We start from the raw sequence: 27,857 nt of genomic DNA on the forward strand, positions 1-27,857 counted from the left end.
TGTGTGTGTAAGTGAGAGAGTATGTGTGTGTGTAAGTGAGAGTGTGTGTGTGTGTGTGTGTGTGTGTGTGTGCGAGAGTGTGTGTGTGTGTGTGCATGTGTGTAAGTGAGAGAGTGTGTGTAAGTGAGAGTGTGTGTGTGTGTGTGTGTGTAAGTGAGAGAGTGTATGCGTGTAAGTGAGAGAGTGTGTGTGTGTGCGTGTGTGTGTGAGAGAGTGTGTGTGTGCGTGTGTGTAAGTGAGAGAGTGTGTGTGTGTGTGTGTGTAAGTGAGAGAGTGTGTAAGTGAGAGAGTGTGTAAAGTAAAGAGAGTGTGTAAGTGCGTGTAAGTGAGTGTGTGTGTGTGTGTGTGTGTGTGTGTGTGTGTGTGTGTGTGTGTAAGTGAGAGAGTGTCTAAGTGAGAGAGTGTGTGTGTGTGTAAGTGAGAGTGTGTGTGTGCGTGTAAGTGAGAGAGTGTATGCGTGTAAGTGAGAGAGAGTGTGTGTGTGTGCGTGTGTGTGTGAGAGAGTGTGTGTGTGAGAGAGTGTGTGTGTGCGTGTGTGTAAGTGAGAGTGTGTGTAAGTGAGAGAGTGTGTAAGTGAGAGAGTGTGTAAGTGCATGTAAGTGAGAGTGTGTGTGTGTGTACCTGTTGTCTGTACAGGTTGTTGGTCCTTACAGCGGTCAGAAGACTCTTGGTGAAGGTCTCCAACTCATAATATCTCTGATTCTGATTCTCTAGTTGGCTCTCCAGATACTGCACCTCCTTAAGCTGAAACACACACACACACAACATAAAGGCCTCTAGACATCAGGGGGTGGGAGGGGTGTGTGTGTGTGAGTGTGTTCCATCACCTTAAACTCCAGGAGGTTCTGCATGTTTTCCATATCAGATCCGACCATCTCAACACCATCATCATCATCATCATCAATCACCTCTATCTTCTGTTAAGAAACACAACCCTATACAATCAGTGGCTAAATCTGTCAGGAGACACAACCCAATTGGACTAGTGTAGTAACAGTGTATCTCACTAGTGTAGTAACAGTGCATTGTACTAGTGTAGTAACAGTGTATTGTACTAGTGTAGTAACAGTGTATTGCACTAGTGTATCTGTAGTGTAGTAACAGTGTATTGTACTAGTGTAGTAACAGTGTATTGTACTAGTGTAGTAACAGTGTATTGTACTATTGTAGTAACAGTGTATTGTACTAGTGTAGTAACAGTGTATTGTACTAGTGTAGTAACAGTGTATTGTACTATTGTAGTAACAGTGTATTGTACTAGTGTAGTAACAGTGTATTGTACTATTGTAGTAACAGTGTATTGTACTAGTGTAGTAACAGTGTATTGTACTAGTGTAGAAACAGTGTATCTCTAGTGTAGTAACAGTATATCTCTAGTGTAGTAACAGTATACATCTAGTGTATTAACAGTATATCTCTAGTGTAGTAACAGTGTATTGTACTAGTGTAGTAACAGTGTATTGTACTAGTGTAGTAACAGTGCATCTCTAGTGTAGTAACAGTGTATTGTACTAGTGTAGTAACAGTGTATTGCACTAGTGTATCTCTAGTGTAGTAACAGTGTATTGTACTAGTGTAGTAACAGTGTATTGTACTAGTGTAGTAACAGTGCATCTCTAGTGTAGTAACAGAGTGTATACTGCAGTACCACGCTGTGAGCCATGGGGGCGCTGCTGCTCTCCTTCTCTACTCCGTTCTCTTCTTCTCTCTGGTACGACTGACTGGTCCCATCTAAAATATAAACACTGTCACACTGGACACTGCAACTTGGGGAGGTTGTGTGTGTGTGTGTGTGTGTGTGTGTGTGTGTATGCTCTCGTCTCACCCTCGGACAGACAGAAGGACGCTCCATCGTTTAGGTTGTCTCCCAGCTCGGGCGTTCTAAGCCCCTCCCCATCAGAACTCAGTGCAGAGGGAGACTTCTCCCCTTCCTGTGATGTCAGGAACAAGGCCGGCCCACCTTTAGGGGGCGGGATCTTTATGCCCATCAGACGGTGGTTCCCAATCCACGTCTGTCAAACAAATACACAGCACAACATAATATACTGTTAAGATCCACGTCTGTCAATTACACAACTACTGTTAATACTGTACAACAGTCAGAGGGAGTGTGTGATTGGCTGACACAGCTGAGAGGAAGCCTCTGATTGGTTGCTACCTTGACTATCTCAGTGTCTACGTTGAGCTGATTGGCTGCTGCGTTGATCTTCTCTCTGCAGACAGAACCCAGACTGGTCATCCCTCGGTCCCAGTACCGCTTCAACTGGCCCAGGTCCACATCACTGAACTGGGTCCTGTCCTGTAGCTACACACACACACACACACACACACGTTAAAGAACATGGAACAGTATAGATGGTGACAGTGCTCTAATCTCCTACATTTCCATTTTAGTCATTTAGCAGATGCTCTTATCCAGAGCGACGTACTGTAGTGAGTGTATACATTAATACTGTAAGGTAAGACAGAATGACACATGATGAAGACTTACAGTTCTCTTCCTGGAGTTACTGATGAGCCACGGAGCAGAGGGACTGACTGGAACCTACAGAGGGGAGGAGGTGGTGAGAGGGGGAAGGGGAGAAAAGAGGGGAGGAGGAAAGAGGGGGAGGAAGGAGGACAGTGGGAAAAGGTGAGAGGAGGAAAGGAGAGAGGAGGACAGGTGAGGAGGGAGGAGGAGGAGGGAGGATGAGAGGGGAGAAGGGAGGAGGAAAGAGTAGGATGGAGGAGGAAAAAGAGGAGGAGGGAGGAGGAAAGAGTAGGAGGGGAGGGGAAAGAGAGAGGGAGGGGGAGAGGTGAGGAGGAAAGAGAAGGAGGGAGGAGAAAAGGGGGGGAGGGAGGAGGGAGGAGGAGGGAGGAGGAGGGAGGAGGAAGAGGAGAGGGAGAGAGGGAGGAGGGAGGAGGAAAGAGGGAGAGGAGAGGGAGGGGAAAGAAGGAGGAGAAGGGAGGAGAGGGAGAGGTGAGGAGGGAGAGGTGGAGGGAGGAGGAAAACGGAGAAAGGGAGGAGGAATGAGTAGGAGGGAGGAGGAAGAGGAGAAGGGAGGAGGAAAGAGGAGAAGGGAGGAAAGAAAGAATAGGAGGGAGGGGAAGGAGAGGGAAGGGAGGGGAAAGAGGGGGGAGGGGAGGGAGGAGGGAGGAGGGAGGAAAGAGGAGAAGGGGAGGAGGAAAAGAGTAGGGAGGGAGGGAAAGAGGGAGAGGGAGGAGAGGTGAGGAGGAAAGAGAAGGAGGGAGGAGGAAAGAGAGGGGGAGGGGGAAAAAGAGGAGGAGGGAGGGAGGAGGGAGGAGGAGGAAAAGAAGGGAGAGAAGGGGAGGGAGGAGGCAAGAGGAGAGGGAGGGAGGAAAGAGGAGGAAGAGGAGAAAGGGATGGGAGGGAGGAGGAGGAGGTGAGAAGGAGAGGTGGAGGAGGAGGAAAGAGGAGAAGGGAGGAGGGAGGAAGAGAGAAGGGAGGAGGAAAGAGTAGGAGGGAGGAAGAGGAGAGGAGGAGGAAAGAGGGGGGGAGGAAGAGAGAAGAAGGGAGGAGGGGTAGAGTGGGAGGGAGGAGAGGTGAGGAGGAAGAGGAGCAGGGAGGAGGAAAGAGTAGGAGGAGGAGGAAGAGGAGAAGGAGGAGGAAGGAGAGGGAGGAGGAGGAGAGAGGAGAAGGGAGGAGGAAAGAATAGGAGGGAGGAAAGAGGAGGTGGAGGAGGGAAAGAGGGGAGGGAGGGAAAGAGGAGAAGGGAGGAGGAGGAGGGGGGAAGGAGGAGGAGAAGGGGAGGAGGAAGAGGAGGGAGGAGGGGAGGGAGGAGGAAGGAGGAGAGGGGAGGAAAAGGAGGGAGAGGAGGGAGGAGCAGGGAGGAGGGTAGAGTGGGAGGGAGGAGGAAGAGGAGGAGGGAGGAGGAAAGAGTAGAAGGGGGAGGAAAAAGAGGAGGGAGGAGGAAAGAGTAGAAGGGAGGAGAGGAAGAGTGGGAGGGAGGAGGAAGAGGAGCAGGGAGGAGGAAGAGTAGAAGGGAGGAGGAAAGAGGAGGAGGGAGGAGGAAAAGAGGAGAAGGGAGGAGGTGAGGGAGGAAAGAGAAGGAGGGAGGAGGAAGAGGGGAGGGAGGAAAGAGTAGGAGGGAGGGTAAAGATTAGGAGGAGGAAAGACGGGGGGAGGGAGAGAGGGTGAGGAGGAAAGAATAGGGGGAGGGAGGAGAGGTGAGGAGGAAAGAGGAGGAGGGATGATGGGAAGAGGGGGAGGAGGAGAGTACCTAGAGTGGGAGGAAGGAGGAGGAGGAGGTGAGGAGGAGGGAGGAGGAGGGATGAGGAGAGGAGAAGGAGGAGGGAGAAGAGAAGGAGGGAGGAGGAGAGGAAGGTGAGGGAGGAGGAAAAGAGAAAGAGGGGGAGGAAAAGAGGAAAGAGTAGGAGGGAGGGGAAAGCTAGGGGGAGGAAGGGGGGAAGAGGAGGGAGGAGGAAGAGTACCTAGAGTGGGAGGGAGGAGGAAAGAGGAGCAGGGAGGGAGGAATAAAGAGGGGAGGAAAGACCTCCTCATTAGGAGGGAGGAAAGGAGGAGGGGAGGAGGAGGAAGAGGGGGAGGGAGGAGGGGGAGGGAAAGAGGAGGAGGGAGGAGGAAAGGGAGGGAGGAGAAAGGACGGGAGGAGGGAAAGAGGTAGGAGGAAGAAGGAGGATGAGGAAAGAGGGAGGAGGGATCAGTGGAAAGAGAGGGAGGAGGAGGAGGAAGAGGAGGAAGGAGGAGGCAAGAGGGAGGGAGGAGGAAAGAGTAGGAGGAGGAGGAGAAGGTAGGGGAGGAAAGAGGAAGGAGGAGGGAGGTGAGGAGGAAGAGAAAGGAGGGAGGGAGGGTAAAGAGTAGGAGGGAGGAGGGAAAGAGGAATAAAGAGTAGGGGGAGGGGAGGAGAGGTGGGAGGGAGGGAGGAGGGAAGGAGGAAAGAGTAGGAGGGAGGAGGAAAGGCGGGGGAAGGGGAGGAGGAGAGGGGAGTAGGAGGGAAAGAGGGAGGAGGAAGATAGGAGGGAGGGGAGGAGGAGGGAGGAGGAAAGAGGAGGAGGGAGGAGGAAAAGAGTAGGAGGGAGGAGAAAGGAAAGAGTAGGAGGGAGGAGATGAGAGAGAGAAGAAAGGAGGATGAGGGTAGAGTGGGAGGGAGGAGGAAGAACAGGGAGGAGGAGGTGAGGAGGAGGGAGGAGGAAAGAGGAGTAGGAGGAGGAGGAAGAGAAGGAGGGATGAGGGGGAGTGGGAGGGAGTAGGAAAGAGGAGGAGGGAGGGAGGAAGAGTGGGAGGGAGGGAGGAAAGAGGGGAGGGAGGAGGAAAGAAAGGAGATAGGAGGAAAGGGAGGGAGGGAGGAGGAAAGAGTGGGGGGAGGAGGAAGGAGGAGGATGAGGAGGGAAAGAGAAGGAGGGATGAAAGAGGAGGAGAGGGAGGAGAGGGGAGAGTGGGAGGAGAGGAGGAGAGGTGAGGAGGAAGGAGGAGGGAGGAAAGAGGAGAAGGAGGAGGAAAGAGGGGAAGAGAAGTAGGAGGGAGGAGGAAGGAGGAGAGGTGAGGAGGAGGAAGAGTAGGGGGAGGGGAAAAGAGGAAAGAGTAGGAGGGAGGGGAAAAGAGAAGGAGGGAAGAGGGGAGGGAGGAGTAAAAGTAGGAGGGAGGAGGAAAAGAGGGGGAGGGAGGAATAAAGAGTAGGAGGGAGGAGTAAAGATTAGGAGGGAGGAGGAAAGAGGGGAGGGAGGAGGAAAAAGAGGGGAGGGAGGAGGAAAGAGTAGGGAGGAGAAGTAAAGATTAGGAGGAGGAAAGACGGGGAGGGAAAGAGTAGGGGGAAAGAGGAGGAGGAAAGAGTAGGAGGGAGGTGGAAAGAGAAGGAGGGAGGAGGAAAGAGGAGGAGGGAGGAGGAAAGAGAGGGGAGGGAGGAGGAAAGAGTAGGAGGAGGAGAGGTGAGGAGGAAAAGAGTAGGAGGGAGGAGAGGTGAGGAGGAAGAAGGAGGGATGAGGGTAGAGTGGGAGGGAGGAGGAAAGAGAGGGGGGGAGGGAGGAGAGGTGAGGAGGAGGGAGGAGGAAAGAGGAGGAAAGGAGTAGGAGGGAGGAGGAAAAGAGAGGAGGGATGAGGGAAGAGTGGGAGGGAGGAGGAAAGAGGAGGAGGGATGAGGGGAGGAAGAGTGGGAGGGGAGGAGGAAAGAGGGAAGGGAGGAGGAAAGAATAGGAGATAGGAGGAAAGAGGGGGAGGGAGGAGGAGAGGGAAGAGTGGGAGGGAGGAGGAAAGAGGAGGGATGGGGAGGGAAGAGTGGGAGGGGAGGAGGAAGAGGAGGAGGAGAGAGGAGGAAAGAGGGGGAGAGAGGAGGAAAGAGGGGGAGAGAGGAGGAAAGAGGAGGGGGGAGGAGGAGGAGGAAAAAGAGGAGGAGGAGGGAGGAGGAAAGAGGGGGAGAGGGAGTAAAGAGTAGGAGGGAGGAGGAAAGAGGAGAGGTGAGGAGGAGGAAGAGTAGGGGGAGGGGAAAGAGAAGGAAAGAGTAGGAGGGAGGGAAAGAGAAGGAGGGAAGAGGGGGAGGGAGGAGTAAAGAGTAGGAGGGAGGAGGAAAGAGGGGAGGGAGGAATAAAGAGTAGGAGGGAGGAGTAAAGATTAGCAGGGAGAAGGAAGAGGGGGAGGGAGGAGGAAAAAGAGTGGGAGGGAGGAGTAAAGATTAGGAGGAGGAAAGAGAGGGGAGGAGGAAAAAGTAGGGGGAAGAGGAGGAGGAAGAGTAGGAGGAGGTGGAAAAGAGAAGGAGGGAGGAGGAAGAGGAGGAGGGAGGAGGAAGAGGGGGAGGGAGGAGGAAAGAGTAGGAGGGAGGAGAGGTGAGGAGGAAGAGAAGGAGGGATGGGGGTAGAGTGGGAGGAGGAGGAAGAAAGAGGGGGAGGGAGGAGAGGTGAGGAGGGGGGGAGGAGGAAGAGGAGGAAGAGTAGGAGGGAGGAGGAAAAGAGAAGGAGGGAGGAGGAAGAGTAGGAGGGAGGAGAGGTGAGGAGGAAGAAGGAGGAGGAGGAAAGGAGGAGGAGGGATGAGGGGGAGGGAAGAGGAAAGAGGAGGGAGAGAGAGGAGGAAAGAGGAGAGAGGAGGAAAGAGGGGGAGAGAGGAGGAAAGAGAGAAGGAGGGAGGAGGGAGGGAGGAAAGAGGAGGAGGGGAGGGAGGAGGAAAGAGGGGAGGGAGGAGTAAAGAGTAGGAGGGAGGAGGAAAGAGGAGAGGTGAGGAGGAGGAAAGAGTAGGGGGAGGGGAAAGAGAAGGGAGGAGGATAGAGGAAAGAGTAGGGAGGAGGATAGAGGAAAGAGTAGGAGGGAGGAGGAAAGAGGAGGAGGGAGGAGGAAAGAGGGGGAGGGAGGAGGAAAGAGGGGAGGGAGGAGGGAGGAAAGAGGGGAGGAGGAGGAAAGGGGGAGGGAGGAGGAAAGAGTAGGAGGGAGGAGAGGTGAGGAGGAAAGAGAAGGAGGGATGAGGAGGTAGAGTGGGAGGGAGGAGGAAAGAGGGAGGGAGGAGAGGTGAGGAGGAAAGAGGAGGAAAAAGAGTAGGAGGGAGGGGGAAAGAGGAGGAGGAAAGAGTAGGAGGGAGGAGGAAAGAGAGGAGGGATGAGGAAGAGTGGGAGGGGAGGAGGAAGAGGAGGAGGGATGAGGGAGGGAAGAGTGGGAGGGAGGAGGAAAGAGTAGGAGAGAGGAGGAAGAGAAGGAGGGAGGAGGAAAGAGGAGGAGGGAGGAGGAGGAGGAAAGAGGGGATGGAGGAGTAAAGAGTAGGGGGAGGAGGAAAGAGGAGGGTGAGGAGGAGGAAGAGAAGGAGGGAGGGGAAAGAGGAGGAGTGAGGAGGATAGAGGAGGAAGAGGAGGAGGGAGAGAGGTGAGGGAGGAGGGAGGAGAGGTGAGGGGAGGGAGGAGGAAAGAGGGGGAGGGAGGGAGGAAAGAGGGTGGAGGGAGGAGGAAAGAGGGGAGGGAGGAGGGAAGAGGAGAAGGGAGGAAAAAGGGAGGAGGATGAGGGAAGAGGAGAAGGAGGAGGGGAAGAGGAGAAGGGAGGAGGAGAGGTGAGGGAAGAAAGAGGAGGAGGGAGGAGGAGGAGGGGGAGGGAGGAGAGGTGAGGAGGAAAGAGAAGGAGGGATGAGGGTAGAGTGGGAGGGAGGAGGAAGAGGGGAGGGAGGAGAGGTGAGGAGGAGGAGGAGGAGGAAAGAGGAGGAAAGAGTAGGAGGGAGGGGGAAAGAGGAGGAGGGATGAGGGAAGAGTGGGAGGGGAGGAGGAAGAGGAGGAGGAGGGATGAGGGAGGGAAGAGTGGGAGGAGGAGGAAAGAGGGAAGGGAGGAGGAAAGAGTAGGAGAGAGGAGGAAAGAGTAGGAGAGAGAGAGGAGGAAGAGAGGAGGGAGGAAGAGGGAGGAAAGAGGAGGAGGAGGGAGGAGGAGGAAAAAGGGGATGGAGGAGTAAAGTAGGAGGGAGGAGTAAAGAGGAGAGGTGAGGAGGAGGAAAGAGTAGGGAGGAAAGGAGGAGGGAGGAGGAGGAGGAAAGAGGGAGGGAGGAGTAGTGAGGAGGATGAAGGATGATAGGAGGGAGAGGGAGGGAGGAAAGGGGGAGGAGGAGGAAAGAGTAGGAGAGAGGAGGAGGAGAGGAGGGAGGAGGAGGAAAAGAGGGGGATGGAGGAGTAAAAGAGTAGGAGGGAGGAGTAAAGAGTAGGAGGGAGGAGTAAAGAGGAGAGGTGAGGAGGAAGAGTAGGGGGGAGGGAAAGAGGAGGAGGATAGAGGAGGATAGAGGAGGAAGAGTAGGAGGGAGGAGGAAAGAGGGGGAGGGAGGAGAGGTGAGGAGGAGGGAGGAGGGGTGAGGAGGAAAGAGTAGGGGGGAAGAGGAGGAGGGAAGAGTAGGAGGGAGGAGAAAGAGAAGGAGGGAGGAGGAAAGAGTAGGAGGGAGGAGGGAAGAGTAGGAGGGGAGGAGGAAAGAGTAGGAGGGAGGAGGAAAGAGTAGGAGGGAGGAGGAAAGAGGGGGAGGGAGGAGGAAGATGGGGAGGGAGGAGGGAAGAGGAGGAAAAAGGAAAGAGGGGGAGGGAGGAGGGGAAGAGGAGGAAAGAGTGGGAGGAGGAGAAGAAGGAGAAGGGAGGAGGAAAGAGGAGGAGGGATGAGGGAAGAGGAGAAGGGGAGGAGGGAAGAGTGGGAGGGAGGAGGAGAGGTGAGGAGGAAAGAGAAGGAGGGTAGAGGGTAGAGTGGGAGGGAGGAGGAAAAGAGGGAGGGAGGGAGGAGGTGAGGAGGAGGAGGAGGAAAGAGTAGGAGGAGGAGGAAGAGGGAGGGAGGAGGAAAGAGAGGGGAGGAGGAGGAGAGAGAGGGGAGGGAAAGAGTGGGAGGAAAGAGTGGGAGGGAGGGGAAAGAGTAGAAGGGAGGGGAAAGAGAAGGAGGGAGGAAGAAAGAGGGAGAGGGAGGGAGGAGGTGGAGAGGGAGGAGAGGTGAGGAGGAAAGAGGGGAGGGAGGGAAAGAGGAGAATGGAGGAGGAGAGGTGAGGAAGAAAGAGGAAAAGAGTAGGAGGGAGGAGGAAACAGGGGAGGGAGGAGAGGTGAGGAGGAACGAGAGGAGGGATGAGGAAGAGTAGGAGGAAAGAGGGGGAGGGAGGAGAGGTGAAGAGGAAAGAGAAGGAGGGATGAGGGAAGAGGAGAAGGGAGGAGGGAAGATTGGGAGGAGGAGGAGAGGTGAGGAGGAAAGAGAAGGAGGGATGAGGGTAGAGTGGGAGGGAGGAGGAAGAGGGGAGGGAGGAGAGGTGAGGAGGGAGGAGGAAAGAGTAGGAGGGAGGAGGAAAGAGAAGGAGGGAGGAGGAAAGAGGGGGAGGGAGGAGGAAAGAGAAGGGAGGAGGAAAGAGGGGGGGGGAAAGAGTGGGAGGGAGGGGAAGAGTAGAAGGGAGGGGAAAGAGAAGGAGGGAGGAAGAAAGAGGGAGAGGGAGGAGAGGTGGAGAGGGAGGAGAGGTGAGGAGGAAGAAGAGGGGGAGGGTAGGAAAGAGGAGGAGGAGGGAGGAGGAAGAGGGGGAGGGAGGAAAAGAGGAGGAGGGAGGAGGAAAGAGGGGGAGGGAGGGAGGAAAGAGTAGGAGGGAGGAGTAAAGAGGGGAGGGAGGAGTAAAGAGGAGGGAGGAGGAAAGAGGGGAGGGAGGAGAGGTGAGGAGGAAAGAGAAGAGAGGGATGAGGAAAGAGGGGGAGGGAGGAAAGAGGAGGAGGGAGGAGGGTAGTGTGGGAGGGAGGAGGAGAGGTGAGGAGGGAAGAGGAGGAGGAAATAGTAGGAGGGAGGAGGGTAGAGTGGGAGGGAGGAAGAGAGGTGAGGAGGAAAGAGGAGGAAGAAGGAGGAAAGAGTAGGAGGGAGGAGGAAAGAGGGGAAGGGATGATGGGAAGAGGAGAAGGGAAGAGGAGAGGTGAGGAGGAAAGAGTAGGAGGAAGAGAAGGAGGGAGGAGGAAAGAGAGGGAGGGAGGAAAGAGAAGGAGGGGAGGGAGGAGGATGGTGAGGAGGAAAGAGGAGGAGGAAGAGTAGGAGGGAGGAGTAGGAGGAGGAAGAGAGAAGGGAGGAGAAAGAGTAGGAGGGAGGAGGAAAGAGAAGGGAGGAGAAAGAGTAGGAGGGAGGAGGAAAGAGAAGGGAGGAGAAAAGAGTAGGAGGGAGGAGGAGAGGTGAGGAGGAAGAGGAGGGAGGAGGAGGAAAGGTGAAGAGGAAAGAGGAGGAAAGAGGAGAAGGGAGGAAAGAGGAGAAGGGAGGAGGAAAGAGGAGAAGGGAGGAAAGAGGATAAGGGAAGAGGATAGAGGGGGAGGGAGGAAAGAGGAGGAGGGAGGAAAGAGGAGAAGGGAGGAGGAAAGAGAAGGGAGGAGAAAAGAGTAGGAGGAGAGGTAAGGAGGAGAGAGGATGAGGGAGTTGGAAAGAGGAGGCAAGAGGAGAAGGGCGGAGGGAAGAGTGGGAGGAAAGAGGGGTGGGAGGAAAGAGGAAAAAGGGAGGAGGAAAGAGGGAAGGGAGGGGAAGAGAAGGAGGGAGGAGGAAGAGAAGGAGGGTGGAGGAAAGAGGAGAGGCGAGGAGGAAAGAGGAGAAGGGAGGAGGAAAGAGAAGGAGGGAGGAGGAAAAGAGGAGAAGGGGGAAAGAGGAGAAGGGAGGAGGGAAGAGTAGGAGGGAGGAGGGAGGAAAGAGGAGAAGGGAGGCGGGAAGAGTGGGAGGGAGGAGGAAAGAGGAGGAGGGAGGAAAGAGGAGAAGGGAGGCGGGAAGAGTGGGAGGGAGGAGGAAAGGTGAAGAGGAAAGAGGAGAGGGGAGGAAAGAGTGGGAGGGAGGAGGAGAGGTGATGAGGAAGAGGAGAGAGGAGGAAAGAGGAGAAGGGAGGAGGAAAGAGGACAAGGGGAGGAGGAAAAGAGGGGGAGGGAGGAAAGAGGCGAGCGCGAGAGGTGAGGAGGAAAGAGAAGGAGGGAGGAGGAAAGAGGAGGGAGGAGGAAAGAGAAGGAGAGGGGGAAAGAGGTGGGAGGGGAAAGAGGGAGGGAGGGTGAAAGAGGGAGGGTGGAGGAAGAGAAGGGAGGAAAGAGGAGAAGGGAGGAAAGAGGAGAAGGGAGGAGGGAAGAGTGGGAGGGAGGAGAAATGAGAAGGAGGAGAAAAGAGAAGAAGGGAGGAGAAAAGAGGAGAAGGGAGGGAGGGGAGGACAAAAGAGGAGGAGGGAGGAGGAAAAGAGGAGGAGGGAGGAAAGAGAAGGAGGGAGGAAAGAGGAGAAGGGAGGAAAGAGGAGAAGGGAGGAGGAAAGAGTGGGAGGGAGGAGAAAAGAGGAGAAGGGAGGAGAAAAGAGGAGAAGGGAGGAGAAAAGAGGAGAAGGGAGGAGAAAAGAGGAGAAGGGAGGAGAAAAAGAGGACAAAGAGGAGAGGGAGGAGGAAAGAGTGGGAGGGAGGAGGAAGAGTGGGAGGGAGGAGGAAAGAGGAGGAGGGAGGAGGATTGAGGAGGAGGGAGGAGGAAAAGAGAAGTAGGGAGGAGGAAAGAGAAGGAGGGAGGAAAGAGGAGGGAGGAAAGAGGAGAAGGGGAGGAGGAAAGAGTGGGAGGGAGGAGAAAGAGGAGAAGGGGAGGAGAAAAGAGGAGAAGGGAGGAGAAAAGAGGAGAAGGGAGGAGGGAGGACAAAAGAGGAGAAGGGAGGAGGAAAGAGGAGGAGGGAGGAGGAAAGAGGAGAAGGGAGGAAAGAGGAGAAGGAGGAAAGAGGAGAAGGGGAGGGGGGAAGAGTGGGAGGGAGGAGGAAAGAGGGAGGAGGGAGGAGGATTGAGGAGGAGGGAGGAGGAAAGAGAAGTAGGGAGGAGGAAAGAGAAGGAGGGAGGAAAGAGGAGAAGGGAAGGAGGAGGGAGGAGGAAAGGTGAAGAGGAAAGAGTAGAAGGGAGGAGGAAAGAGTAGGAGGGAGGAGGACAGAGTAGGAAAGAGGAGGAGGGAGGTGGAAAGAGGAAATAGGTAAGGAGGGAGGTGGTGAGAGAAGGAGGGAGGTGGTGAGAGAAGGAGGGAGGAGGAAAGAGGGAGGAGGAAAGATGGGAGGAGAAGAGGGGAGGGGAGAGGAGGAAATGGGGAGAGGAGGAAAGTGGGGAAAGGAGGAAGAGGGGAAAGGAGGAAGAGGAGGAGGCAGGAAGAGGGGAGGGAGAGGAAAGGAAGAGTGGGGAGGGGAGGAGGAAAGGAGAAGAGGAGGGTGAAGAGGAAAGAGGGAGGGTGGAGGAAAGGGAGGAGGAAAGAGGGGAGGGAGGAGGAAAGGTGAGGAGAGGAAAGAGGGAGGAGGGAAAAGAGGAGAAGAAGAAGGAGGAGAAAGAGAAGGGAGGGAAAGAGGAAAGGGAGGAGGGAGGGAGGAGGGAGGAGAGGTGAGGAGGACAAAGAGAAGGAGGGAGGAGGAAAGAGGAGGAGGGAGGAGGAAGAGTGGGGAGGGAGGAGGGAGGAGGAGGGAGGAGGATTGAGGAGGAGGGAGGAGGAAAAGAGGGGAGGAAGAAGGAGGGAAAGAGAAGGGAGGAGGGAAGAGTGGGAGGGAGGAGGAAAGAGAAGAAGGGAGGAGAAAAGAGAAGGGAGGAGAAAAGAGGAGAAGGGAGGAGGGAGTACAAAAGAGGAGGGAGGACAAAAGAGGAGGGAGGACAAAAGAGGAGAAGGGAGGAGGAAAGAGGAGAAGGGAGAAAAGAGGAGAAGGGAGGCGGGAAGAGTGGGAGGGAGGAGGAAAGAGGAGGAGGGAGGAGGATTGAGGAGGAGGGAGGAGGAAAGAGAAGTAGGGAGGAGGAAAGAGAAGGAGGGAGGAAAGAGGAGAAGGGAAGGAGGAGGGAGGAGGAAAGGTGAAGAGGAAAGAGTAGAAGGGAGGAGGAAAGAGTAGGAGGGAGGTGGAAAGAGGAAATAGGTAAGGAGGGAGGTGGTGAGAGAAGGAGGGAGGAGGAAAGAGGGAGGAGGAAATATGGGAGAGGAGGAAAGAGGGGAGTGGAGAAGAGAGGGGAGGGGAAAGGAGGAAAGAGGGGAAAGGAGGAAAGAGGGGGAGGGAGGAAAAAGAGGGGGGGAGGGAGGAAAGAGGAGAAGGGAGGCAGGAAGAGTGGGAGGGAGGAGGAAAGAGAAGGAGGGTGGAGGAAAGAGGGGAAGGAGGAAAGAGGAGAAGGGAGGAGGAAAGGTGAAGAGGAAAGAGGAGGAGGGAGAACAAAAGAGGAGAAGGGAGGAGGAAAGAAGGGGAGGGAGGAGGAAAGAGGAGGAGGGAGGAGGAGGAGGAAAGAGGAGGAGGGAGGAGGAAAGAGGAGGAAAGAGAGGTAGGGAGGAGGAAAAAGAAGGAGGGAGGAAAGAGGAGAAGGGAAGGAGGAAGGAGGAGGACAGAGAAGGAGGGAGGTGGAAAGAGGAAATAGGTGAGGAGGGAGGTGGTGAGAGAAGGAGGGAGGAGGAAAGAGGAGGGGAGGAAAGGGGAGAGGAGGAAAGGGGGAGAGGAGGAAAGGGGGAGAGGAGGAAAGAGGGGGAGAGGAGGAAAGACGTGGTAAGAGGGAGAAGAGGAAAGAGGGGAGAGGAGGAAAGAGGGAGAGGAGGAAAGAGGGGAGAGGAGGAAAGAGGGGAAAGGAGGAAAGAGGGAAAGGAGGAAAGAGGGGAAAGGAGGAAAGAGGGGAGAGGTGAGGAGAGGAGAGGAGGAAGAAAGAGGGGAGAGGTGAGGAGAGGAGGAGGTAAGAGGGGAGGATTAACCCCTACCTGTATACTAGGGGAGGCCTGTAGTTTTGTAGTAACAGGGTAGCTGTCCCGAGGATATGACCAGGCCTGGAGCTGCTGAGGACCAGGGAGGGGGATGTGAGGTCTCTACCCCCAGATCCCCGTTTGCTGCTGGGGCTGAGGCTGTCCCTCAGCCCCTGGCCTCTCTGGAGGTCCCCGTGGGTCGTGGCAGCCATGTTGGATAACACTTCCTCCCTCCGCCACTCATCCTCTTCATCACCCGTCTCCATGGCAATTGAGAGGCAGCCAATAGCATCCAAGGGGCGGGTAGACTGTCTGTGTCTCTCTTGCCTGCTGCTATCAGAAGGCTGTCCTTGTCCTAGTCACTCCCCCTCCCCCCTCTCTAATAGGCTGAAGACCTGATGAATGCGGGGGGAGTGGTCTGAAGGGGGAGGGTTGGAAGGATGGGGCCTTGGGGGGTGAGGTTGGGGAGTCTGGGGGTTGGAGTGAGGCGTGGGCTGGACCTGGGAGGGACAGGGGCCGGACTGGAGAGAACCATACTGTCTAGCCCAGCTCCGAGGTACCCCCCCCCCTGACCCAGCCCTTCCTACTGCCCACCCTGCCCCACCAGTGGTGAAACCACACCTCTTGGACAGATTGTGGATGGGGCGGCTGGGGGATGAGGAGAAGGAGGGGGAAGAGGAGAGGGAGAGGGGTTTACAGCGAGGAAGTGACATGGTACCCAATCTAGAGTGGAGCTGGAGGGGGGAGGAGACAGAACTATTCCTCCTGTGCTGTGATTGGTTGAGCAGAGTTTGATGGACATGTGCAGGGAGCTCAGGGTCAGAGTGACAGGAGAGGGGCTTAACAGTGGGCTGGGAACGAGAAGTGGAGCCTAGAGAGTAAATCCCTGTCAGGATGACATCGTTGTTGTTGTTGACAGAGCTGAGAGGAGAGGAAGCGGAAGAGGAGGCAGAGGGGAAGGAGGAGGATGGAGGGAGGTGGGAGGATCCTCTCTGGATATTCTGAGCTGCCGCCATCTCCCCTGTCAGCATTGCGCCCACCACTAGAGCCCCGCCCGTTAGCATGTGGTTAGACAGAGCTCCACCAGCCAGGCTGTGATTGGAGAAGGAAAAGGAGTGGGACATGCCTGTGTTCTGGTCGGCCCTGGAGGCCAGCTTCCGCCTCTTGTTGCCCACCCAGGTCTGGAGAGAGAGAGACACATAGTTAACACCACTACTACCACCCAGGTCTGGAGAGAGAGAGAGAGAGAGACACAGTTAACACCACCACCCAGGTCTGGAGAGAGAGAGACACATAGTTAGCACCACTACTACCACCACCACCACCACCCAGGTCTGGAGAGACAGTTGAAGTTTACATACACTTGGAGTCATTGGAGTCATTAAAACTCATTTTTCAACCACTACACACATTTCTTGTTAACAAACTATAGTTTTGGCAAGTCGGTTAAGACATCTACTTTGTCCATGACAAGTCATTTTTCCAACAATTGTTTACAGACAGATTATTTCACTTCTAATTCATTGTATCACAATTCCAGTGGGTCAGAAGTTTACATACACTAAGTTGACTGGGCCTTTAAACAGCTTGGAAAATTCCAGAAAATGATGTCAAGGCCTTAGAAGCTTCTGATAGGCTAATTGACATAATTTGAGTCAATTGGAGGTGTACCTGTGGCTATATTTCAAGGCCTACCTTCAAACTCAGTGCCTCTTTGCTTGACATCATGGGAAAATCAAAAGAAATCAGCCAAGACCTCCAAAAGTCTGGTTCATCCTGGAGAGCAATTTCCAAACACTTGAAGGTACCATGTTCATCTGTATAAACACCATGGGACCACGCAGGCGTCATACCGCTCAGGAAGGAGACGCATTCTGTCTCCTAGAGATGAATGTACTGTGGTGTTAAAAGTGAAAATCAATCCCAGAACAGCAGCAAAGGATCTTGTGAAGATGCTGGAGGAAACAGGTACAAAAGTATCTATTTCCACAACAAAACGAGTCCTATATCGACATATCCTGAAAGATCCTGAAAGATCGTACTTTTTGGAGAAATGTCCTCTGGTCTGATGAAACAAAAACAGAACTGTTTGGCCATAATGACCATCGTTATGTTTGGAGGAAAAAGGGGAGGCTTGTAAGCCGAAGAACACCATCCCAACAGTGAAGCACGGGGATGGCAGCATCATGTTGTGGGGTGCTTTGCTGCAGGAGGGTCTGGTGCACTTCACAAAATAGATGGCATCATGAGGTAGGAAAATTATGTGGATATATTGAAGCAACATCTCAAGACATCAGTCAGGAAGTTAAAGCTTGGTTGCAAATGGGTCTTCCAAACAGACAATGACCCCAAGCATACTTCCAAAGTTGTGGCAAAATGGCTTAAGGACAAGACAAGGTATTGGAGTGGCCATCACAAAGTCCTGACCTCAATCCTATAGAAAGTTTGTGGGCAGAACTGAAAAAGCATGTGTGAGCAAGGAGGCCTAGAAACCTGACTCAGTTACACCAGCTCTGTCAGGAGGAATGGGCCAAAATTCACCCAACTTATTGTGGGAAGCTCGTGGAAGGCTACCTGAAACGCTTGACCGAAGTTGAACAATATAAAGGCAATGCTACCAAATACTAATTGAGTGTCTGTAAACTTTCGACCCACTGGGAATGTGATGAAAGAAATAATAAGCTGAAATAAATCACTCACGCTACAGTCTTGGCCAAATGTTTAGAGAATTAATTCATTTTCACAGTCTGCTGCCTCAGTTTGTATGATGGCAATTTGCATATACTCCAGAATGTTATGAAGAGTGATCAGATGAATTGCAATTAATTGCAAAGTCCCTCTTTGCCATGCAAATGAACTGAATCCCCAAAAAACATTTCCACTGCATTTCAGCCATGTCACAAAAGGACCAGCTGACATCATGACAGTGATTCTCTCGTTAAACACAGGTGTGAGTGTTGACGAGGACAAGGCTGGAGATCACTCTGGCATGCTGATTGAGTTAAAATAAGACTGGAAGCTTCAAAAGGAGGGTGGTGCTTGGAATCATTGTTTTTCCTCTGTCAACCATGGTTGCCTGCAAGGAAACAAGCCTTCATTAGTGCTTTGCACAAAAAGGGCTTCACAGGCAAGGATATTGCTGCCAGTAAGATTGCACCTAAATCAACAATTTATCGAATTATCAAGAACTTCAAGGACAGCGGTTCAATTGTTGTGAAGAAGGCTTTAGGGTGCCCAAGAAAGTCCAGCAAGCGCCAGGACCGTCTCCTAAAGTTGATTCAGCTGCGGGATCGGGGCATCACCAGTACAGAGCTTGCTCAGGAATGGCAGCAGGCAGGTGTGAGTGCATCTGCACGCACAGTGAGGCGAAGACGTTTGGAGGGTGGCCTGGTGTCAAGAAGGGCAGCAAAGAAGAAGCCTCTTCTCACAGTGAGGCGAAGACGTTTGGAGGATGGCCTGGTGTCAAGAAGGGCAGCAAAGGAGCCACTCCAGGAAAAACATCAGGGACAGACTGATATTCTGCAGAAGGTACAGGGATTGGACTGCTGGGGTAAAGTCTGTCCCTGATGTTCCAGGAAAAACATCAGGGACAGACTGATATTCTGCAAAAGGTACAGGGATTGAACTGCTGAGGACTGGGGTAAATTAATTTTCTCTGATAAACCCCTTTCCGATCGTTTGGGGCATCCGGAAAAAAGCGTGTCCAGAGAAGACAAGGTGAACGCTACCATCAGTCCTGTGTCATGCCAACAGTAAAGCATCCTGAGACCATTCATGTGTGGGGTTGCCTCTCAGCCAAGGGAGTGGGCTCACTCACAATTTTGCCATGAATAAAGAATGGTACCAACACATCCTCCAAGAGCAACTTCTCCCCAACCATCCAGGAACAGTCTGGTGACAAACAACGCCTTTTCCAGGATGATGGAGCACCTTGCCATAAGGCAAAAGTGATAACTAAGTTTTCGGGGAACAAAACATCGATATTATAGGTCCATGGCCAGGAAACTCCCCAGACCTTAATCCCATTGAGAACTTGTGGTCAATCCTCAAGAGGCGGGTGGACAAACATAAACCCACAAATTCTGACAAACTCCAAGCATTGATTATGCAAGAATGGTCTGCCTTCAGTCAGGATGTGGTCCAGAAGTTAATTGACAGCATGCCAGGGCAGATTGCAGAGGTCTTGAAAAAGAAGGGTCAACACTGCAAATATTGACTCTTTGCATCAATTTCATGTAATTGTCAATAAAAGCCTTTGACACTTATGAAATGCTTGTAATTATACTTCAGTATTCCATAGTAACATCTGACAAAAATATCTAAAGATACTGAAGCAGCAAACTTTGTGGAAATTAATATTTGTGTCATTCTCGAAACCTTTGGCCACGACTGAAGTCTTTTTTATTGAATCCATTTTAGAGTAAGTCTGTGATGTAACAAAACGTGGAAAAAGGAAAGAGGTCAGAATACTTTCCGAACACACTGTACTTCCATTCATTTTTGGTTCCCGGGGTTTTCCTTCTGAACAGTCTTGTGAGTCTTGGGGGAGCAACCGAAAGCAAAACAACCCACTCGGGAATGTGATGACAGAAAGAAATACAATCTGAAATGAATCACTCTACTATTATTCTGACATTCTTAAAATAAAGTGGTGATGCTAACTGACCTAAGAAAGACATTTTAACTAGGATGAAATGTCAGGAATTGTGAAAAACTGAGTTTAAATGTATTTGGCTAAGGTGTATGTAAACCTCAGACTTCAGACTGTATACTCTACTGTTCTAAAGTGTAGGGTCACTAAGAAATGTCCTTGTTTTTAAAATCAGAGCAAATCTTGTTGTCCATTAAAATAACATCAAATTGATCAGAAATACAGTGTAGACATTGTTAAGGTTGTAAATGACCATTATAGCTGGAAACGATTGATTTTTAAATGGAATATCTACATAGTTGTACAGAGGCCCATTATCAGCAACCATCACTCCTGTGTTCTAATGGCACGTTGTGAAAACCCTTTTGCAATTATGTTAGCACAGCTGAAAACTGTTGTTCTGATTAAAGAAGGAATAAAACTGACCTTCTTATGACTAGTTGAGTATCTGGAGCATCAGCATTTGTGGGTTCGATTACAGGCTTAAAATGGCCAGAAACAAAGAACTTTCTTCTGAAACTCAGTCTATTCTTGTTCTGAGAAATTAAGGCTATTCCATGCGAGAAATTGCCAAGAAACTGAAGAGTTCATACAACGCTGTGTACTACTCCCTTCACAGAACAGCGCAAACTGTCTATAACCAGAATAGAAAGAGTGGGAGGCCCCGGTGCACAACTGAGCAAGAGGACAAGTACATTAGAGTGTTTAGTTTGAAAACAGACACCTCACAAGTCCTCAACTGGCAGCTTCATTAAATAGTACCCACAAAACCCCGTCTCAACGTCAACAGTGAAGAGGCGACTCCTGGATGCTGGCTTTTTTTTTTTATCAACGAGTTTACACAGCGAAGCCATTGGTTGCTGATAATGGGCCTCTGTACGCCTATGTAGATATTCCATAAAAACTCAGCTGTTTCCAGCTACAATAGTAATTTACAACATTAACAATGTCTACACTGTATTTCTGATCAATTTGATGTTATTTTAGTGGACAAAAAATGTGCTTTTCTTTCAAAAACAAGGAAATTTCAAAGTGACCCCAAACATTTGAACGGTAATATATGTATGCATGTATGTATATAGTACCAGTCAAAAGCTTACACACCTACTTATTCCAAGGTTTTTCTTTATTTTGACATTGTAGAATAATAGTGAAGACATCAAAACTATGAAATAACACATGAATCATGTTGTAACCAAAGTGTTAAACAAATCAAAATATATTTGAGATTTGAGATTCTTCAAAGTAGCCACCCTTTGCCTTGACAGCTTTGCACACTCTTGGTATTCTCTCAACCAGCTTCATGAGGTAGTCACCTGGAATGCCTTTCAATTAACAGGTGTGCCTTGTTAAAAGTTAATTTGTGGAATTAAGTTTCTTCTTAATGCGTTTTAGCCAATCAGTTGTGTGTTTGAGCCAATCAGTTGTGTGTTGTGACAAGGTAGGGTTGGTATACAGAAGATATCCCTATTTGGTTAAAAAAAATACATTTTACGGCAAGAACAGCTCAAATAAGCAAAGAGAAACGAGAGTCCATCAAATCAAATCAAATTTTATTTGTCACATACACATGGTTAGCAGATGTTAATGCGAGTGTAGCGAAATGCTTGTGCTTCTAGTTCCGACAATGCAGTAATAACGAACAAGTAATCTAACTAACAATTCCAAAAAACTACTGTCTTATACGCAGTGTAAGGGGATAAAGAATATGTACATAAGGATATATGAATGAGTGATGGTACAGAGCAGCATAGGCAAGATACAGTAGATGATATCGAGTACAGTATATACATATGAGATGAGTATGTAAACCAAGTGGCATAGTTAAAGTGGCTAGTGATACATGTATTACATAAGGATGCAGTCGATGATATAGAGTACAGTATCTATGTATGCATATGAGATGAATAATGTAGGGTAAGTAACATTATATAAGGTAGCATTGTTTAAAGTGGCTAGTGATATATTTACATCATTTCCCATCAATTCCCATTATTAAAGTGGCTGGAGTAGAGTCAGTGTCATTGACAGTGTGTTGGCAGTAGCCACTCAATGTTAGTGGTGGCTGTTTAACAGTCTGATGGCCTTGAGATAGAAGCTGTTTTTCAGTCTCTCGGTCCCAGCTTTGATGCACCTGTACTGACCTCGCCTTCTGGATGACAGCGGGGTGAACAGGCAGTGGCTCGGGTGGTTGATGTCCTTGATGATCTTTATGGCCTTCCTGTAGCATCGGGTGGTGTAGGTGTCCTGGAGGGCAGGTAGTTTGCCCCCGGTGATGCGTTGTGCAGACCTCACTACCCTCTGGAGAGCCTTACGGTTGAGGGCGGTGCAGTTGCCATACCAGGCGGTGATACAGCCCGCCAGGATGCTCTCGATTGTGCATCTGTAGAAGTTTGTGAGTGCTTTTGGCGACAAGCCAAATTTCTTCAGCCTCCTGAGGTTGAAGAGGCGCTGCTGCGCCTTCCTCACGATGCTGTCTGTGTGAGTGGACCAATTCAGTTTGTCTGTGATGTGTATGCCGAGGAACTTAAAACTTGCTACCCTCTCCACTACTGTTCCATCGATGTGGATGGGGGGTGTTCCCTCTGCTGTTTCCTGAAGTCCACAATCATCTCCTTAGTTTTGTTGACGTTGAGTGTGAGGTTATTTTCCTGACACCACACTCCGAGGGCCCTCACCTCCTCCCTGTAGGCCGTCTCGTCGTTGTTGGTAATCAAGCCTACCACTGTTGTGTCGTCCGCAAACTTGATGATTGAGTTGGAGGCGTGCGTGGCCACGCAGTCGTGGGTGAACAGGGAGTACAGGAGAGGGCTCAGAACGCACCCTTGTGGGGCCCCAGTGTTGAGGATCAGCGGGGAGGAGATGTTGTTGCCTACCCTCACCACCTGGGGGCGGCCCGTCAGGAAGTCCAGTACCCAGTTGCACAGGGCGGGGTCGAGACCCAGGGTCTCGAGCTTGATGACGAGCTTGGAGGGTACTATGGTGTTAAATGCCGAGCTGTAGTCGATGAACAGCATTCTCACATAGGTATTCCTCTTGTCCAGATGGGTTAGGGCAGTGTGCAGTGTGGTTGAGATTGCATCGTCTGTGGACCTATTTGGGCGGTAAGCAAATTGGAGTGGGTCTAGGGTGTCAGGTAGGGTGGAGGTGATATGGTCCTTGACTAGTCTCTCAAAGCACTTCATGATGACGGATGTGAGTGCTACGGGCGGTAGTCGTTTAGCTCAGTTACCTTAGCTTTCTTGGGAACAGGAACAATGGTGGCCCTCTTGAAGCATGTGGGAACAGCAGACTGGTGTAGGGATTGATTGAATATGTCCGTAAACACACCGGCCAGCTGGTCTGCGCATGCTCTGAGGGCGTGGCTGGGGATGCCGTCTGGGCCTGCAGCCTTGCGAGGGTTAACACGTTTAAATGTCTTACTCACTTCGGCTGCAGTGAAGGAGAGACCGCATGTTTTCGTTGCAGGCCGTGTCAGTGGCACTGTATTGTCCTCAAAGCGGGCAAAAAAGTTATTTAGTCTGCCTGGGAGCAAGACATCCTGGTCCGTGACTGGGCTGGGTTTCTTCCTGTAGTCCGTGATTGACTGTAGACCCTGCCACATGCCTCTTGTGTCTGAGCCGTTGAATTGAGATTCTACTTTGTCTCTGTACTGGCGCTTAGCTTGTTTGATAGCCTTGCGGAGGGAATAGCTGCACTGTTTGTATTCAGTCATGTTACCAGACACCTTGCCCTGATTAAAAGCAGTGGTTCGCGCCTTCAGTTTCACACGAATGCTGCCATCAATCCACGGTTTCTGGTTAGGGAATGTTTTAATCGTTGCTATTACTTTAAGACATGATAGTAAGTCAATCCGGAAAAGAACCTTGAAAGTGCAGTCGCAAAAACCATCAAGTGCTATGATGAAACTGGCTCTCATGAGGACCACCACAGGAAAGGAAGATGCAGAGTTACCTCTGCTGCAGAGGATAAGTTTATTAGAGTTAGCAGCCTCAGAAATTGCAGCCCAAATAAATGCTTCACAGAGTTGAAGTAGTAACAGACACATCTCAACATCAACTGTTCAGAAGAGACTGTGTGAATCAGGGCTTCATGGTCGAATTTCTGTAAAGCAGCCACTACTAAAGGACACCAATAATTAGAAGAGACTTGTTTGGTCCAAGAAACATGAGCAACGGAACATTAGACTGGTGGAAATCTGTCCTTTGGTCTGATGAGTCCAAATTTGCTATTGTTTTCCAACCGCTGTGTCTTTGTGAGATGCAGAGTAGGTGAATGGATGATCTCAGCATGTGCGGTTCCCACCGTGAAGCATGGAGGAGGAGGTGTGATGGTGCTTTGCTGGTGACACTGTCGGTGATCTATTTAAAGTTCAAGGCACAGTTAACCAGCATGGCTACCACAGCATTCTGCAGCAATAGCCATCCCATCTGGTTTGCGCTTAGTGGGACGATCATTTGTTTTTCAACAGGACAATGACCCAAAACACACCTCCAGGCTGTGTAAGGGCTATCTGACCAAGAAGGAGAGTGATGGAGTGCTGCATCAGATGACCTGGCCTCCACATTCACCCAACCTCAACACAATTGAGATGGTTTGGGATGAGTTGGAACACAGAGGGAAGGAAAAGCAGCAAACAAGTGCTCAGCATATGTGGGAACTCCATCAATACGGTTGGAAAAGCATTCCTCATGAAGTTGGTTATCAAGGCAAAGAGTGGCTAATTTGAAGAATCTAAAATATACTTTTTTTGGTTACTACATTATTCCATATGTGTTATTTCATAGTTTGATGTCTTCACCATTATTCTACAATGTAGAAAAATAAAGAAAAACCCTTGGATGAGTAGGAGCGTCCAAACTTTTGACTGGTACTGTACACACAGCGCACTCGGAAAGTATTCAGACCCTTTTTCCACATTTTGTTACGTTACAGCCTTACTCCAACATTCATACAAAAAATAATCATCTGTAATCAAATCTACACACAATGCCCTATAAAGACAAAACAAAAACTGGTTCGAATTATTATTATTATTATTATTATTATTATTATTATTATTATTATTATTATTCATTTTTTAAGTGAAATATCACATTTACATAGGTATTCAAACTCTTTACTCAGTACTTTGATGAAGCACCTTTGGCAGCAATTAAAGACTTGAGTCTTCTTGGGTATGACGCTACAAGCATGGCACACCTGTATTTGGGGAGTTTCTCCCATTCTTCTCTGCAGATCCTCTCAAGCTCTGTCAGGTTGGATTGGGAGCGTCGCTGCACAGCTATTTTCAGATCTCTCCAGAGATGTTCGATCAGTTTCAAGTCCAGGCTATGGCTGGGCACCTCAAGGACATTCAGAGACTTGTCTGGAGGCCACTCCTGCGTTGTCTTGGCTGTGTGCTTAGGGTTGTTGTCCTGTTGGAAGGTGAACATTTGCCTCAGTCTGAGGTCCTGAGCAGATTTTCATCAAGGATCTCTCTGTACTTTGCGCCATTCACCTTTCCCTCGATCCTGACTAGTCTCCCAGTCCCTGCTGCTGTAAAAACATCCCCACAGCATGCTGCTGCCACCACCATGCTTCACCTTAGGGATGGTGCCAGGTTTCCTCCAGATGTGATACTTGGCATTCAGGCCAAAGAGTTCAATCTTGGTTACATCAGACCAGAGAATCTTCTTTCTCATGGTCTGAGAGTCCTTTAGGTGCCTTTCGGCAAATTCCAAGAGGGCTGTCATTTGCCTTTTACTAAAGAGTGGCTTCTGTCTGGCCACTCTACTATAAAGTCCTGATTGGTGGAGTGCTGAGATGGCTGTGTTTCTGGAAGGTTCTCCCATCTCCACTGAGGAACTCTGGAGCTCTGTGAGAGTGACCATCGGGTTCTTGGTCACCTCCCTGACCAAGGGCCTTCTTCCTCGATTGCTTAGTTTGGCTGAGCGACCAGCTCTACGAAGAGCCTTGGTGTTTCCAAACTTCTTTCATTTAAGAATGATGGAGGCCACTGTGTTCTTGGGGATCTTCAATGCTGCAGAATTTTTTGTACACTTTCCCAGATCTATGCCACGACATAATCCTGTCTCTGAGCTTTACGGACAATTCCGTTGACCTCAGGGCTTTGTTTTTGCTCTGACATGCACTGTCAACAGTGGGACCTTAGACAGGTGTATGCCTTTCCAAATCATGTCCAATCAATTGAATTTACCACAGGTGGACTCCAATCAAGTTGTACAAACATCAATGATAATTAATCAATGGAAACAGGATGCACCTGAGCTGAATTGAGTCTCATAGCAAACGGTCTGAATACTTATGTAAATAAGGAAAATGTTTTTGTATGTATGCATGTATGTGTGTATATAGACACCCCTTCAAATTGTCTATTTCAGCCACACCCATTGCTGACAGGTATATAAAATGGAGCACCCCGCCATGCAATCTCCAAAGATATGTGGACGCCTAATCGGTTGAGGGCTGGGTTCTGTGCAGGCCAAGCAAGTTCTTCCACGACAAACCATGTCTGTACGGACCTCGCTTTGTGCACGGGGCATTGTCATGCTGAAACAGGAAAGGGCCTTCCCCAAACTGTTGTCACAAAGTTGGAATCACAGAATCTTCTGGAATGTAATTGTATGCTGTAGCATTAATATTTCCCCTCACTTCAACTAAGGGGCCCGAAACTTTACTGTTGGCACTATACATTGGGACAGGTAGTGTTCTCCTGGCATCCGCCAAACCCAGATTAATCTGTCAGACGGTGACGCGTGATTCATCACTCTAGAACACATTTCCACTGCTCCAGAGTCCAATGGTGTTGAGCTTTACACCACTCCAGCCAACGCTTGGCATTGCGCATGGTGATCTGAGGCTTGTGTGTGGCTGCTATGCCATGGAAACCCATTTCACAAAGCACCCGACTAACAATGATTGTGCTGACGTTGCTTCCAGAGGCAGTTCGGAACTCGGTAGTGAGTGTTGCAACTGAGGACAGACAATGTTTATGTGCTACGTGCTTCAGCACTCTGCGGTCCAGTTCTGTAAGCTTGTGTGGTCTACCACTTCATGGCTGAGCCGTTGTTGCTCCTAGATGTTTCCACTTCACAATAACAGCACTTACAGTTGCCCGGGGCAGCTCTAACAGGGCAGAAATGTTATGAACTGACTTGTTGAAAAGGTGGCATCCTATGACTGTGCCACGTTGAAAGTCACTGAGCTCCTCAGTACCGGCCAATCTACTGCCAATGTTTGTCTATGGAGATTGCATCACCGTGTGCTTGATTTTATACACCTGTCAGCAATGGGTGTGGCTGAAATATATATATATATATATATATATATATATTTTTTTTTTAAGTATATATATATATATTTTAAAAAAGTATAAGTATTATAATGTCGTCTTTCTATCACAAAACCATTGTAATGTGGTTAACCTTAAATCTAAATTAACATTGCAAAAGGCTATACCTAATTTTTTTAAATGTATTTAACATTTATTTAAATAGACAAGTCAGTTAAGAATAAATTGTTATTTACAATGACGGCATACGAAAAGGCAAAAGGCCTCCTGCGGGGACGGGGGCCTGGGATTAAAAATCAATACAATATAAATATAGGACAAAACACACATCACAACAAGAGAGACAACACAACACTACATGAAGAGAGACCTAAGACAACAACACAGCATGGTAGCAACACATGACAACACAGCATGGTAGCAACACATGACAACACAGCATGGTAGCAACACATGGCAGCAGCACAACATGGTAGCAGCACAAAACATGGTACAAACATTACTGGGCACAGACACCAGCACAAAGGGCAAGAAGGTAGACACAACAATATATCACGCAAAGCAGCCACAACTGTCAGTAAGAGTATCCATGATTAAGTCTTTGAATGAAGAGATTGAGATAAAACTGTCCAGTTTGAGTGTTGGTTGCAGCTCGTTCCAGTCGCTAGCTGCAGCGAACTGAAAAGATGAGCGACCCAGGGATGTGTGTGTTTTAGGGACTTTTAACAGAATGTGACTGGCAGAACAGGTGTTGTATGTGGAGGATGAGGGCTGCAGTAGATATCTCAGATAGGGGGGAGTGAGGCCTAAGAGGGTTTTATAAATAAGCATCAACCAGTGGGTCTTGCGACGGGTATACAGAGATGACCAGTTTACAGAAGAGTACAGAGTGCAGTGATGTGTCCTATGAGAAGCACTGGTGCCAAATCTGATGGCTGAATGGTAAAGAACATCTAGCCGCTCGAGAGCACCCTTACCTGCCCATCTATAAATTACGTCTCCGTAATCTAGCATGGGTAGGATGGTCATCTGAATCAGGGTTATTTTGGCAGCTGGGGTGAAAGAGGAGTGATGACGATACAGGAAACTGACAAAATGAGAAGGCTTTCCCGTTAAACCCTAACCCATTGTTCTAGTAGATGAGAAGGCTTTCCCGTTAACCCTAACCCGTTGTTCTAGTAGATGAGAAGGCTTTCCCGTTAACCCTAACCCGTTGTTCTAGTAGATGAGAAGGCTTTCCCGTTAACCCTAACCCGTTGTTCTAGTAGATGAGAAGGCTTTCCCGTTAACCCTAACCCGTTGTTCTAGTAGATGAGAAGGCTTTCCCAAAAACCTTCTCAATTAAATGTTAACTTAAAAGTAGCCTATGCTTACCTGGCTTAATGAGATCATGATTATTTTAAAATCAACTCTACCATCACGTGCGCTACAAAAAAAAAAACTTAAACAGCGTCTTGCTAGGTGCACACAAAACAAATCTACATTTCTCAATTTTCCCAGACCCCAAAAGTTGTCTCCTGGTGTGGTTTAAGCACAGTTGTGGACTTACCCAATTGAGTTGTTTTTCAATTAAAGTGTGACTGAGAGCAAAAACAGAGGAAAACAGAAACCTGGAAAAACAGAAAAACAAAAGCATTTGAGTTTAATAGAGCCCTACATACCCGCACCACACTGAAGTCCAGTTTGGTCTCCTGAGAACACTGAAGGATCAGCTGGAAGCAGCTCTTGCTCTGATTGGTCATCCCATTGTCATAGTAGCTATCCAGGACTCACTGCTGCTCCAGTGTGAACACAGACCGCAGGTTCATCTGACAGAAACATGTAATTGGTCAATAAACTAGCCAATGAAAA

At 50.1% G+C, this 27,857-nt stretch overlaps 1 protein-coding gene across 1 annotated transcript; it reads right to left on the bottom strand.

Annotated features, from left to right (window-relative positions):
• Positions 1 to 621: 621 nt before the first annotated feature.
• On the bottom strand, positions 622 to 27,814 carry LOC112240083 (highly divergent homeobox-like; the record flags this gene model as incomplete). Its single annotated transcript, XM_042316607.1, is given in 10 exon segments — positions 622 to 744; positions 828 to 917; positions 1,649 to 1,731; positions 1,826 to 2,012; positions 2,159 to 2,305; positions 2,492 to 2,545; positions 14,080 to 14,154; positions 14,196 to 14,391; positions 14,656 to 15,242; positions 27,668 to 27,814. Coding segments are annotated over 10 exon segments (1,689 nt in total), but the record flags the coding sequence as incomplete, so codon positions are not given.
• Positions 27,815 to 27,857: the final 43 nt, after the last annotated feature.

Source organism: Oncorhynchus tshawytscha, unplaced genomic scaffold (genome assembly GCF_018296145.1).
Source record: "Oncorhynchus tshawytscha isolate Ot180627B unplaced genomic scaffold, Otsh_v2.0 Un_scaffold_1364_pilon_pilon, whole genome shotgun sequence".
NCBI lineage: Eukaryota > Metazoa > Chordata > Actinopteri > Salmoniformes > Salmonidae > Oncorhynchus > Oncorhynchus tshawytscha.